Consider the following 15,200-nt stretch of genomic DNA (forward strand, 5'->3'; position numbering starts at 1 on the left):
GAACACCCTGGAAAGAAACACTGACCCACAAGAAGCTACTGGCAAGCTTTCTCACATCCTCACATTGGCCGAATCCTAGACTTGAACCCACACAGGTGAGATGGCAGCGATCTGTAACGGAGAGCGCTTTAGACCACTCGACTACTTGTGTATGAAAGAAATGCTGAATTGATTCTATCAATCTATGAATAAACAAGGTGAATCATTACAACCTATATGTTATTGCCATATGTCATCCACATCTAGCAAAAATGGCACAATTTATGAAGGATCCTATGTACCCAATTGTCATGTTTGGAGCTTGTTTTAAGAATTTTACCAAATACAGCTTTTTTATTCTCCTTTTAGTTTTCAGTGATAATCATTTTTGGGTTTAAAGAAATTTTTCAGCGCATGATGGGTTATACAGTATAAGGGGTGGAGGAAGAACCCAGAAAAAAACATCTACCCATGGAAAGCTACTAGTATGCTTTCACACCTACCCACATTGTTCAAGACTCGAACTTACATTGAAGTGAGAGGTTAAAGTGATCTGTAAAGGTGAATACCTTAAATCACTTGGCCAACCCTGGTTCACGTTCAGTCATAAACAATGATCTCGTCTATTAAGAGATTTACCCCTACATGAACTAGTTTTATTTACTGTGTATGGCTTCACTCAAAGATTAAGTTACCTGTATAGAGACCTAAATTTATGAAACCTGTGTGGCCATTGCAGGTTATTTTGAATTCTCTGAATTTTGTGTTTACTTCACTTCTGGTCAAATTAGGTGCATTTTGTCTTACTCAAATATAAAGTTTGCTCTCAGTGAGTCAACAATGGCTTGATTCTTGTTCTTTCCCAAGCTTAACTTGAAATGTAAGAAATAATGATTTTGAAGTGAAAACATAATGGCTGTGTCATCTGCATATACTAAACGTGTACAATCATAAGCAGGTTATTGTGTCATTCCGATAGCGCAGAAAAGAAAGGTACACCACATTCTATGGTCAATGATTTTCATCGATAAACATCGAGATCCCACATGTATTCCATGTCAAAGACAAGGTCAATATGGCTTGTACTGTACTGGGATAACACCATTGGATACCAGAGCGGAATCTAAATTGGTCACATCTGAAATATTGAAACTTAAACTTGCATGAACATTGTGCCAAGTAATGCGAACTTGATTTAGAACAGTCTGCATCATGTAAACTAAACAGAACATGTACTGAACAAATTTTATTAAAACAACATGTCTGATTTCACCTCCAAACATTTTTCGATGTCTAACAACTCGTTTGCATGTCTCCTATTCTCTATACATCGTTTTGCCCTCTGTTTTATGCAACAAATTTCGTCTCTTATCACTCGTTTTCTGGACCTCGTGGCTTCCATGTTGTCAGTTACAGTCTTCACCCTATCAGAACGAAGAACTTGCGTAGGAAAAGCCAATCAAATTGCACATGTATGATAGTTGCGCATGCGTATACGTACATTAAGCAGGAAGTATTGTATGGTGACATCATATCAACTCAGAGCAAGAAATATGTACAGTGAAAATAAGTGCATAATTTATGTCGCTACATGTCACTTGTATTCAAAAGTTTAGATGAAGATCTTATGTTCTTGGATTGAAGGTTCTTTTTGAAAGATGCACGACTTATATACTTGAAAATTGTAACATATTCTCAGGTAAGAATGCTAGGCACAGTATTCAATATGGCGTTTATTGATACGCTGCAATTGCTTCACTAGGCATGCGCGATGGCGCCAGACGGTATGGTAGAAGCGACCGCAAGGCTTTGTTCTAGTTAAGGCTGAGCGTTAAACAAATATTAATTAAAAATGTCGATATTTTTGCTGCGTTCTGTTGCGCTTTGTGTTTATAATTGTATAAATTGGTCACTATGAACTGATGTGAACGCATCGCGTACTCGTTAGGTGAAATCGTTTCATGGAGTATGAAAGGGTGGGTGGCAGACAGTTGTGTATGAAACTATTGCAAGTTATCGTCAAGGAGAGGGCTGCTGCGTACTGTTTTTGCCATTGCAATTTCACCGTCAAAAATCATGGCCTGTAAGAATCGGATTAGTTCGAGTGTCGGCTGACCCTTCCCAGCACGTCCCACGAGTTTCATCTGACCCTTGTCATCCCATTTTTGATATTTGGACATTTATGTTGGGGTGTAGGGTCAGAGTCCATTCCCTGTCGAAAAGTTAGAATTCGCCGACACCATTTGTTATGGGGTAGCTTTTTACTAGCCGGCCCAGCAAACTTTTAACGAACCTTCGAGATACACCTGCATGAAATCGACAGGAATATCATTTATTTTCTCAGAAATCGTGAGCATAGCATTTGTCATGTCTTTAATCCGCTGGTAGACGAGACGAAAGTACATCTTTGCAGAAATTTGACCTGGATCTGGCCATTTGCAATCCTAGTGAGTGACTACATAACTCTAGCAATCTACTAGTCCTACATGTAAGACCTTGACGTTGATGTTTGTTTTGGGCGTCCGGGTCTTAATAACTAGCAGTGCTGTGCAGTGTGTTTTGATGTTGACTAACATCATAACGAATGTCAAGTTTTCAGGTGGTGCTAAATAGCCTAACAGTGCTGATGCGCTGTTAAAATACAATAGAATTTTCAGGAATATCTCACCTAACTGGGAACTAAAATAATGTTGCTTTTCTTCAAAGTAAAGTCATGTTTTAGTCGGACTTTACTTACTCTGATGTCTTTTCTCTAATCAATTCAAATTATTAGAAATGGACATATACAACCCGCTATACAAGGCCATTATTTGGATAGTAAGACATAGCACTAAAACAAAACCATCATGTGCTATTTCTTACATTGAAGGACTAGCAAGCTACATATCAATGACATCAGAGGTCATAGTTGTGTGATATCAACAATAAATCATTTCTATTGTTGCACTAGGACAACAAATATATATAAAAAAAGACATGATTTGTCTGTTTTAAAGTGATATTCCGCATTTCTCCCGACTTTTTTATCATCTCCAATCCAGTTTTTAAAAAATGGTCTGCCCGGTCCTGTTCTGCAGTGACCCTTGTAAATTATTCGTTTCATATATTAGTTCCCACATGACTCTCGTAAAGAATATTCTGATTGGTCAGAGGTTTAAATTGATTCATTGAATCTTCGTGTAATGGAAACTGATGGCACTGTAAAGAAGTAGCATGCTTGCAAAACATGGCAACCCGAGTTGTTGAGGGACCATGACACGAAAAGTTTAAACAAAGGTTTTTTTAAAAAAACATGAAAATGGGAATGCCTGGAGCAAAACGTTTACGGAAATTTAGTTTTTCAGTTTATAAGAAAACTGAATGCTAGATGACTGGCCTTTTGTGACCTCTGCAAGAAAGATCTGAATTACGGTAGTCGCGGTTGGAGGAGTTTGGAACAGCACCTACAAAAGAAGCTGCACACAGAAAATTAAAGCTCAGAAGGCATCTGGAAAATGTGCAATTAATTACAAAAAGAAGAAAGATTTCTTGCATGAGAGAATAGATTTAACCCACTGTCAGAATATGCGCTGTACATGTTCGTAGCTGCCAACCCTCACAATTTTGGCATGAATTTCACGACTTTTTCAGTGTTTAACAAATTCACGCCGCAAGCAAAAAATATACGAATTCTCAATTATTTTAAATCTTTACGTTAAGCGCTAGTTGTGATATTGGCAGTTGCCGAAACAGTCTGGTTCTGCTGGTCTCGATATTAATAGGACTACAGCTGACTGGCCCGGTAGCAAGCATTTTAGCCTATTTTAATCTATATGTGTAAGAGTAGTTTTACAAATGCTTTTGAGAGAAACTGTGGCCTAACCGGAATTTTGCTCCATGCATGCGTCACCAATTCTGATTTGAATTACCATTCGGCATCGCACGTGAGGACATGTAAGATCTTGAAAGTGCATTTTGCCATTAAACATTGTTATACATCATGCTTTTTGCACACTGTGTGCCACAAATTTTAGTATTGGGCATTGTGCCAGTGATGATGTGAGGAAGCACATCAGATGCAAACAACATGTAGAAGTTGGGAAAGTTAAGAAGTCACAGATTTCAGCTCTGAAATATTTTAAGCCATCGATGGAAGACCTGCAAGCTACCAATGCTGAAGCATTATTTGAGTTTTCTTATTGAACACTATCTTTATCAGCTTGAGACCATGCTAAACGTTTGATCGACAAATGTTCTGGACTCGAAAATCGCTTCCAAATTTTCCAGTCGAAGAACCAAAATTGCTGCAGCTTCTGTGCATTTCTCACAGCAACAGTGATAGTGAAAGAGTATTTTCGCTAGTGAGGAAAAATAAGACAGACTTTAGGGCCTCCTTAGGTGCAGAAAATTTGTCAGCAATTTTAGTCGCCAAGATTAACCAGCAGGCAAGAAGTCTGAACTGTTTTGAAAACAAATTTACGATCAAGCAGTTGAGGAAGTCTGCCACAGTATCATGTCTTGATAAATAACCACAAGAACAAGTAAAGTTTATGAATACCATAATTTAAAAAATGAAGATATGTAGTGTTTTAGTTTATATTGCGATCTTAATATAGTGTAGTATTGACGGCCAGAGTGGATGGAGTTATTGTCATGGTATTTTTCACTAATTTTCATCCCTATTTTCACTAATTTTTATCCCTATTTTCACTAATTGCGAGCCTGGAATGTTGGCAGCCATGCATATTACCGATACAAGCACCAGTTTGAAAGGAAAAAGGCTCTATTGAGAAGGAAAAGAAACAATTGCACATTGAGCCAGTAATGACAAAAAGGAAGGCTAAATAAATCTTTGCCATAGCCGCAAAAAGAGCTTGACTGGCATATCGACATGATGTGTTCATTGGAGAAAAAGTCAAGTGAATGTATGGTATTATTTGTATATAGTTGATGTACTTGGGTGTTTATTTTACAGATTTGTTATGAAAAGAGAAAAGTATAATATATTTGGTGCAAAAATTGACAAAGTTTTGTGACGTGAACACTGACATGCACATGAAATAACTTCAGCATCAATAGTATTGGAGTACAAATTCATGTGACAATAAATATTGTGAAATTATTGAAGTGAAGTTGAACATTTTTGGTAAGTTGAATAGTTTTTTGTGATCATTTTTGATACTGCATACTGACCAGTCTACATTGAAAATGGTGCCAGGTATTTATTTAAAAAATCCCTCCCCCCCAAAAAAAAAAACAACTGAAAAACTAATGTATCATTGTGACCGATGGACTTTATATGAACAATAAATGTTAGCAGGTTGGGATTAAGTGATGAACCATTTCAGGTCAAGGATAATACAACAATCATCATTTGTGGATTTCGTGAAAGCTACTGTAGACGTGTGAATTAACTACTAATCCACTTGGATTTAGCCGATTTGTGACACAAATTTTAACTGCAGATCCATTTAAGTGGCAAAATAAATATACATTTTTGTAGTTTTCTGTAATAATTTGCATATAATATGTAGATCTTTATTTTTATACTCAGATTACACTTTTTGGCCTCTTATATTAGTAATAATTATGCTTATGTCTCTTGGGGGTTGGTACGTGTGAACCTACAACAAAGCAGTTGTTTACATTTAATATAATTTTCCTTTGATTGGGTACTAGGGAAACCGAATGTAGGATTGATATCCGCTACCAATATAACAATGCACTGTTAAGATAGTTTGTCCATATGGACAGAGAATTTGTATTTGTAACAATTGATAGATTTCAATGCATTTTATAACAAATTTGCAGCTTCCTTTCATGGGGCCTCTGAATATCTCCATTCCAAACCCAGGTTGCATGTTTAAACAGCCAACATTGTCATAAGAAAAAATGGTTGAATGGTATATTTTGCTGCGAATTAGAAAAAAAACTCAATTTGCAACATTGGCAAGCCTAGAGTGATCCAGACCAAACTTTGTACACGTGTTTCATACTTACGAGGGAAAAAATACTTTTTCATGTACAGAAAAAATGCATATGAAATTTCAGAAGCCATGCCACTATTGTCTTGCATCATTCCTATACAGTCTTTTCCTCAAGATGACAACAAACCTTTTGTTTTTCATACTGTCAAGAAAGAATTTTATTCATGTACAAGAAAAATACAAGTACATGATATTTCGGGAGCTATGCCACAATCATGTTATATCCGAATTCATGTTATAACGGAGTGCTATAGTGTGGTTACACTGTAGTTAAATGTGCATTAAAGTTTAAACAAATCATAGTTAATCCAGAAAATCTGTTTTTTGGCAACAAGTCACCATTTTTCTACTCTGGGATTGACCGCTGTGTGTAAAAGAAAAAAATCTTTGATCCCTGTTGACCACCAGTTTGTCCATCCTTGGGTATATTAGGGATTGTATTCCTTAAGTACAGTCTAGTCCATAATTTCATTTTCTAGGGAGTAGATAGCACATTTTTTTAAATTGAGAAATCAAGAATGATAATTTTACTTTGCAGATGTGAAGCAGTATAATGCAGAAGGGTGACCCTAATGATGCCCTTCAACAACGACTGAGTGGCAGCACCACAGGGGCAGCAGAGGCCACCTCTGTACCAGGACAGCACTATGTATTGGCCAGTCAACTGCAACAAGCCAGTCTGGCACCAGGACTTCAGCAGTCTGTATCTGGTGAATAGAACTTTTCAAAAATCTCTGCCATAAGGTAGAAGAAATTGCCATTCCTCTGCCTATTAACAGTTTCATTAACACATTCAAATTTGTCATCCATCTGCAGTTAAGTAACTGTTGGGCAAAGAAAAACTCAGTTTTGGGGTCAGAAGCAAGGACAGAATCACTGACTGCTCAAGGAAGAACCGTATTAATATTGGAGTTGAAAGGTTATGGAAAGAATGGTTTCTGCACAGTAACTTTGTCAACTTGTTATTGTATACTATGTTTACATTTAGAAATTTTTGCTAAACATCGCAGTCTTGCAGCCCTTTAAATGTCCTTTGCCACGATTTACAAATCCACTTGTCTAGACCTGTACAAGGTCAAATTCAGCTCTTGACAAGCTCACAGGTTTTCAGGGCACTCTCCCTCATGGGAGTCCAACAAATCGAGAGGGAAAGAGGTGCTGAAAATTTTATTTAACATCTGCTTGTCTAGGTAAAGTACATATGACCAAAGCTCTGTGTAGGCTGTTTTAAAGACAATGGGTTGTGTTCAGTTTTGTAATGCTTAACTCTTTGCATGTTTTATACTCTGAGATCTCACGTTTATTTAGCGTTTAAATGTACTGCTTTATTTGTGTTCATCACTGACCAGTTTCTTTTATCTTCATAAGCAGACATAATATTTACTATTTAAAGCAAGTTTTTACAAATTACGAGTAAATATTTATATGTTATACGCAACAAGGATTTGTAAACTTTAACGTCCCAAGTTAGCTTCGGGCAATTTATCAGTCATCACACTTTTGGGGAAAAATGAGCTAGAAAACATTTATGGAATATTTTAGTAATGGGCTTATTTTTATCTTGGTTTGTTTCATGAATGAATACATATGCATCATCATTTGAACTTGAGTGGAAATGGCGACAAAGAAAAATGTTGCCCAGCAAAACTTTATTAAAATTAACAAGTTCTGTTATTTGTTGTTTCATTTTTCAGTTCTTGCTCTCTTTCACTTAATAATTTAGCTTTTTGCAAACCCAATTGTACTTGAACATTTCTCTGTATGATTTACATGTCTTTTTTGTTCCTGTATCTGCATTGTAACTCTTTATTGTCTAGGGGCTTCAGGTGGCCTGTCTAATGCACATCTTTATTGATCACTGCCATCTCACCTCCACCCACGTGGGTTCATGACTCGAGCTCTTTTAATTTCGGTATGTGCTGAAGCTTGCCAGTAGCTTCCTGTCAGTTGGGGGTTCTTACTGGCTGCCATATGTATTTAATGATATGCTAATAAATGCCTTTAGCCACAAACTATCAGTTTGTCGTCTTCGTATCTGTATGTATTTATTACTTACAATTTTTTCTTCTTCTTAAATTGTCAGGATGCTATGATTTACATAAAATACCCCATAGTTTATTCCATCTTTTTTTTAAAAGAAAAATTGTTTTGGGATATTATGTTTGGGGCAAGTTTACATTTCCCAAGGTCAGTTTCATTTCTCCAATCAGTCTGGGCAAGATGACCTGCATACAATTGATATATCCTTGACATGAATTTTGCCAAGACTATACTTCCTTGCATAATATTTTATTTTTATTTTTTACCCATTCAGTCATTTTTAGTGACAGCTGAGTATTACTGATTGTTCTAATCCTTGATTTTATCATACATTACATTTATTTGGATGCTTACATTATAATCCCTTTTCTTATGGTCAGATTGTGCTTTTTTACTCGAGCTTCCCAAGGCAGTTTTTGGTGCCAATTTTGGTTTAATGAATCAGTGCAAATGACAGATGAGACATAGTGAACATTGACCTCCTTGTCTGGTTGAATGATGGGTAAATGTTCATTTAATTCTCAGTGGAACATCAGATTCCAAACACTCTTGTATCTGAGAGTTCAGAGGAGACAAGACCCTGGCAGGGAAACGTGGAAAGTGTGCCCTTTCACTGCAGATGAAGATGTATTAAAAGCCACTTTTGGAATTATCTGAAGACTCTGTGTTGGTTTCATTTTATTAAGGGTTCTAAGACAAAATCATGTCAGTTAGATACACCTTTCCATACTTCTTCTGCCAGTAGATCACATTATTTGGACCTGGTCTTCCTCAAAAGCAATCATATTCAAAGCTGACAGCTACATTAAAAAGGCAGAAACCACAGGGCGGCAACTTACATGTTAATATCTGGACAAGGAAGTCAATAATCGCAACAAGAAAAGTCTTATTATAGAATCACTGAGGCAGTGAATGGAACAAATGCGGGAATGTAGGATATATTGCATTAATATGATGAAGTACATATGCAGCTGGAAGATCAGTAATGGCAGTGTATATCTTGGTGTTAAAATGTCACAAAATTGTCACATACAAGCCAACCATTATGCTTTTTTCACTAAATTACACCTTACGCATAACTGTATTCGGATTAGGCGTTTTCTGTATATCTCCCTCCAAACAAATTGATTTATTTTCTTATCTTTATTAACATCCCATTAATCCCAAGGGCTGTATTCTAGAACAGATGGCTTCTATGTAACTACGACATAAGAGTACGCTTGTCCAAAGACTTGCATGCATCTTCCTAACAGTATTATGTTCTAGTTATAGCAGTTGCTCTATTTCCAAGAAACATGCTGGTTTCTACTTTCAATTTTTGTCCTCTGTTTCTATTTATAGCAGCTGTATGGCATAGTTTTCATCGAACAGACTGGTTTTCTAACTTTTAATCTTTGCTCGCAGATTCTTTATTCTAATTCATATTTGGTACAGAACCCGTCTGTAGGTATTTGGCGCTAAAAGTCAAGTCAGATTTATTCTAGTCAATGCGTGTGTTGGGACAAAAATATTTTTCAAATAATTTCACAGCTGGATTAGGAAATGACGAAAAACCGATTCATAAATGAATACATGAATTACGCAATACAGCGTTCCATTCTAGAGCAGCTTTACGCCCCTTGCATGCTGCATGGACATGATTTTAATATTGGTAATGGTGATAAAAACAAAGAAACCTTGAATTAGCTCGTTTTACTAACTCGAATGCTGCTGTAATTTCTTATTTACAGCGTAACTAGATTGGATACAAATTTTAAAAATGCAGATGCGTTATCTACCGAGTTCTTGATAGAACACTTGACTACCCCTAGCAGTAGAAGACTACATTGGTCCTTTGTTCAAACAGACGTTTCCTGATTCCAAAATTTCAGAAAATATGCATGTGCAAGAACAAAATCATCTAATAATGTTAGGTGTTTAGCAGAAGATACTTAACTTAAAATTGCAGAAGCCATGAAAATTGGGCCATGTAGTATTGCAACAGACAGGAGTAATGATTGTCAGAAAGTTGTACCCAATCTGTGTAGAGACTTTGACAACAAAAAGGGCAAAGTCAGAGTGCTCTTCTTTCATCATCAGAATTATCAGTAGATTCCGCTGGAGAAAACATTTTATTTATTTGCTTGATAATACTTTGTATAAACTTAAGTTGGCATAATTGTATGGGGTTTTCAGCTGATACTGCATCAGTGATGACTGGAATTCATAAAGGAGTTGCATTCTATATTTTGAAAAATGTCTCCATCATTGTACATATCGGGATGTCTGTCATATGATGCACCATGTTGCAGGAAAAGCTGTCGATAAATTAGAAGAAATCCTGAAGTATCAAGTTGGCACTCCACTCTACCTGACAATATACTTCATGTGGACAGAGTTGATTTTTTCATCTTATTTCCCAGCTAAAATACCCAATAACTAAGATATAAATTTCCTCTTGTCAGGTTATGAAAAGAATATTGGTTCTTTACTATTATAATGCTGACTGTGAGAGATTGTTCAGCATTGTTAACAAAAATAAAACTGAATTCAGATCCAGGCTCTGTAACCCAGAACTTATGCTCTACTGGTGTGCAAAACATGCCTAGTCTGAGCTGGTACAAAGTGTTTTGAAATGCAATACGAGAGTCTATTACTTTTTAAAGCTCAAAGTCTTATATATGAAAACTTGAAGCAATAAGTGATGTTAAAAGTCCAGAGGGATAAATTATTCATTTTGTATACCTGCTCTTTGAATGTTATATGTGGATTACTCTTTTTGTCCACTTGGATTACACTTTTTCCTTGCCAAGGGTTGGCATGTATGTTGCCACCTTTTTTGTTAATTGTTCCGATTATCAGTTATAATTGATCATCACTTGTTTGAGCCAGCCAATAATATTATCAGTTGTGAAACTTCTGCTTAACTTTGTCACAATAACAAGATTTCTGGATAATCAGGTTAATGGTGTTCTTCTGTATATAATTTTTCCAACAACTTGAGAAAGATTAATACATGTCATCCATTAATTCATGATAATGGTCTCATGACAGCTATGTAGTCTTCTGTTCAATAACATATTAAATGACAAAAATTGCTACAATTTGTTGTCCCAGCTTGTATGACATTTAAAAATTGAAAATAGTATGTCCCAAGACTTACCAAAAATTGGCATGTTGCAGTAGTCAGAGCATAGTAAGACAGAGTATAACATTTATTATGCTTACCTCATTGAATTTATGTAAAATTTGTATAAAAAAATAATTTCACTCTGCTCTTCTTGCCTTGCAGGAACCAATGTGGCCCGGCTTGCTCGACCTTCCTTTTCTGCAAATCAACCTTCCATTGGGCAAGTACTGCAGAACTACACAGCGCAGCAAAATGCATCACGTCCACTTGTTAGAACCACTCAGGCCACCACTGTCAGTCCCTCAGGTGCCACGATCCATCATATGGGCACTGGGATGTTGAGGGCGGGAGTCACACCTTTTGCTAATTTACATCAAGGCATACTGGCCATGCAGAGTGGTCATTCCAGTCAAAAGACTATGAAGTCCCCACCACAATCTGGGACTGTTTCATCAAGAACAGTGCAAGATTCTAAACCTGCTATTGCAAAGACTCTTCCAAGCCCAGGGCCATCACCAAAGAAAAAAGTCAAACTTGAGGAGAAACCTCCTGCCACTCCAGAAATTGCCTTGAGTAGAAGGACAATTTTAGAGTTAAAACTGAAAGAAATGTCCAACATTAAGGAAAATTACATTGAACATTTGACAGAATTTTTCTTTCTTCAGAATGGTGGAAATGTTATGGATTACCATGCTTGGAAGAAGAGGCCCACTCCACAGCTTGTTCATTTTCTTAAGTCTGGAAATTTAGACAGTGATGAAGATGACGACAGTCTTTTTATTAATATGCAGGAAAAGAAAATCAATGATGAGGTATGGTTGTCTCAACACTCACTGTAGTTCCATGACAAACATCCTTAGAGCACAAAAAGTGGATAATGTTGTAGTACACAACGTTACTCCTTAGATCAGTGCAGGCCCATCAATATTGTGTAGGGACTGGATAATACTGAACACTAAAAAGTTACACCTTAGATCAATACACACCCAGTCAATATTGTAGGGACCCGTTAATATTGTAACACATGGTTACTTGTTAGAACAGTGCCAGACAAGTTAATATTATTGGGACCGTGGACAATATTATAGTATACAAAGTTAATCCTTTGATTGATGCAGGTCCAATTAATATTCTAGAACCTGTGGATAATTTAATGCAGGCCCAGTCAGTTTTTGATAATACTGTAATACACATAATGCCTTCTTAGATCAGTGAGGGTCCAGTTAATATTATAGGGACTGTCGATAATATTATAGCACACAAAGTTGCAACTTAAATCAGTGCAGGCCAATTTAATATTATAGGGACCCAGTGTTTTTACTTTAAGATCACAAAATTACTCCTTGGATCAATGCAGGCCAAGTCAGTGTTACAGGGAATAGGAGCAAAAATCTTAGTACAGTTTCAATATTTTTTGGTTCCTTTTTAAAATGGTTGATCATATGAATTGTGCCCTTGTTTAGAGCAGGAGAAATATCTAACTTACGATAGATTGATATCTACACTATACTACACTACACTTGAAATGCAAGTCTTCATCTTGTAGAAGCAGCTTACTCTGTTATTAAAGCTAAATATTTGTATTTACATAAATAAAATAATTTAAAATTATTGTGGTAGAGCTACTTGGAAGACTATTGTTCAGGGTCCTTCATGATCTCTAAGTTTGGAATATTTATTCATTGCTCTCTTTGTTTAGTTGAATGCATTATATATATATATATATATATATATATATATATATATATATATATATATATATATATATATATATACTTTTTACTAAACTTTGAAGCAAATGATTAATAACTTTAACCAATTTAATTTACAAACAAGGAATGTGTTTACAGCTGTTATGGTAACTAAGTAGTTTGAAGTATCTTCATGCAAGTGTCATTTGAATGGTATCTAGGGCCATTTATTCTCTTTTTTGCAGGTTAAGGTTTTGACATCCAGTGGAAGTAATGTTCCTTTGGCAACTCCTGTGGCAATCTCAACCACATTGCCACCATCAATTGCTGCCCTTTCACAAGGTATTGCCATCTTTCAACTAACAACACCTCCTCCACTACTAGCACAGCACAATAGCTCCTCTACGCCTATAGTGGACTGGTCTTTCACCAGACAATCAGCACTACAGCCGGGTATCATAATTGATGTTGTCCTTTGGTTGGTTATTTGATGTTTTAATTTAATGGATAAAATGTTGTGATATTAGTAATTGAGTATTGCTTGAGATGATGGCATGAAATGAACCTTTGCTCACTGAACTTAAAGTGAAGTACATGTTGCGTTTTTTTAAAAATGTATTATGTAGTGGATATGATTTCTGCAACAGAATGGAAAATGTATTTATATGCAGTGTTTTACTTGAAAATACAGAGACATGTTGTGGTTTGTTTACAATGCATATGTGTACTATACAATTTAATCTCCAGATCACTGTATTTCATTGCTGGAGATAATATATTTGCTTGCTTGTCAGATGTTCCTAATGCTGACGCCAACACTTTAAAATATTTGCCAAGTTAATACATGATTTATCCATTTTCAAGTGATTATTCCATGGATCTTTAAGTTATCTTTTTATTTTCACTTGTGGTTGGAAATCATCACAAACAAGTCCATATGGTTATTAAATAAAGGTACTGTTAAATAAAAGTAAATGCAAGTCCAATTTGTGTAGGTTGCATTTTTTTTATTTAATAAAAGTATTTCATTCCAACATTCTTAGCTGCATAAATATAGTATGATGCAACAAACCATTACGATCCTCATGCTTCAGTATCATTCATATATTTTGTCTCGGCAATATGGCAGTGCTGAGCACATGTTAATTACTTTCTTTTCAAGTTGGAACTAAAATATTTCAATAAGTACAAGTTTTTCTGAACTTTTCGTTTTCATTGTTTTATATTCAGTTAATATTAGAGCAGGGTTTCCGTGCAGGTCTGGAATTCTGGAAGAAGTCTTTGTTGGAACATCATTCAACCTGCATGTTTGCAGTTGACCCTTTTGTAAAGTTTGATGGCTGTGTGATAATCATATATACCAATATAGATTGTGCTTTCATGTAGACAGGGAAGTATGAGCATTGCCATCACCAACACTTTAAAAAGGAAATGAGGGGATAAGATTATCTAGTGAATTTGTCTTCTGTTACGGGATATCTGTTCATAGGATTGCACCAATAAAAATCACTGCACTATAGACAAGACGAGCATAGTTGCACAACCATTTCCCGGGCTTGCATAAAGCTGTTGTTGAATTTACTTCAGTACAGAGCACTAATACAGAATTGCATGTTTACCTTAATAAAACTTCATCAGTAATATGTTTCAGTCAATATATGTTTGTTGGATATAAATATCAAGATTCTGCAGTCCATGGGCAGTGAAAAAAATTGTTTTATGGTCCATAACTTGTGTATTGGCACTGCTTGAAAAGTATGTATTTTCAGTTCACTTTGTAGAGAATGGCTAACTGCTAATATACTATAAATATTTAGTACGAGAATATCATAGAGAGTAGCAATGCCATGATTCAACTTTGGATCACAATAACATTGTTGCTCTGATTTGAACTATTAATTTCCTATTTTAACTTTTTAAGAGAAGATTTTGCTGTCTGTCTTGTGCTGAGAGGTTTAATACCTGTCATGTCTTGTCTTGGCTGAATTTAAAAGTGAGATATATGTATATTAATATTATTAAATTGCAGGTCAGAGTTTTCTACCTCAAGGTACCGTGATGACTGCAACAGCCCATTCAGCACTGACCACAAAAACAACCGACAGCAAATCTGGAGACAATACATCAAGTTCATGTGTAAAACAGGCCTTGTGAGTTTGTTGATATTTTAATCAGATTAGTGTATATTGACTTTATACAATTTTAGTGAATTTTCTTTGTAGCTGCATATCCCAGATTTATTGACCTCATTTAAATGTTGGTTTTCTTGGTCAGGAATACGTCCATGGATTTAAACAGAAAAGACATTTCTTCCTTGATTATTTAATGTACTTTACCATGGTGAGATACTGGTATCAGATGCAGTGATGAGTGTAAGGATATGGGTGAAAGCATTTATTGAGGAACCTTGAAAAT

General features: G+C 35.8%; 2 protein-coding genes across 2 annotated transcripts in view; one reads left to right on the forward strand and one right to left on the reverse strand.

Annotated features, from left to right (window-relative positions):
• The window catches only part of LOC149777155 (nucleolar complex protein 4 homolog), a 50,177-nt gene extending 48,758 nt beyond the window's left edge, over window positions 1-1,419 (reverse strand). Inside the window, exon 1 of the mRNA XM_089941852.1 lies at window positions 1,253-1,419. Coding sequence (XP_089797978.1) covers window positions 1,253-1,381 — 129 coding nt within the window. The 5' untranslated portion in view covers window positions 1,382-1,419. The remainder of the gene's footprint in view (window positions 1-1,252) is intronic.
• Window positions 1,420-1,482: 63 nt separating this feature from the next.
• Window positions 1,483-15,200, forward strand: part of LOC149777156 (uncharacterized) — a 185,255-nt gene continuing 171,537 nt past the window's right edge. The window contains exons 1-5 of the mRNA XM_089941382.1: window positions 1,483-1,678; window positions 6,484-6,655; window positions 11,257-11,906; window positions 13,031-13,127; window positions 14,815-14,935. Coding sequence (XP_089797508.1) covers window positions 6,499-6,655; window positions 11,257-11,906; window positions 13,031-13,127; window positions 14,815-14,935 — 1,025 coding nt within the window. The 5' untranslated portion in view covers window positions 1,483-1,678; window positions 6,484-6,498. The remainder of the gene's footprint in view (window positions 1,679-6,483; window positions 6,656-11,256; window positions 11,907-13,030; window positions 13,128-14,814; window positions 14,936-15,200) is intronic.

This window comes from Sinohyriopsis cumingii, chromosome 18 (genome assembly GCF_028554795.1).
Source record: "Sinohyriopsis cumingii isolate HCF-2022 chromosome 18, ASM2855479v2, whole genome shotgun sequence".
NCBI lineage: Eukaryota > Metazoa > Mollusca > Bivalvia > Unionida > Unionidae > Sinohyriopsis > Sinohyriopsis cumingii.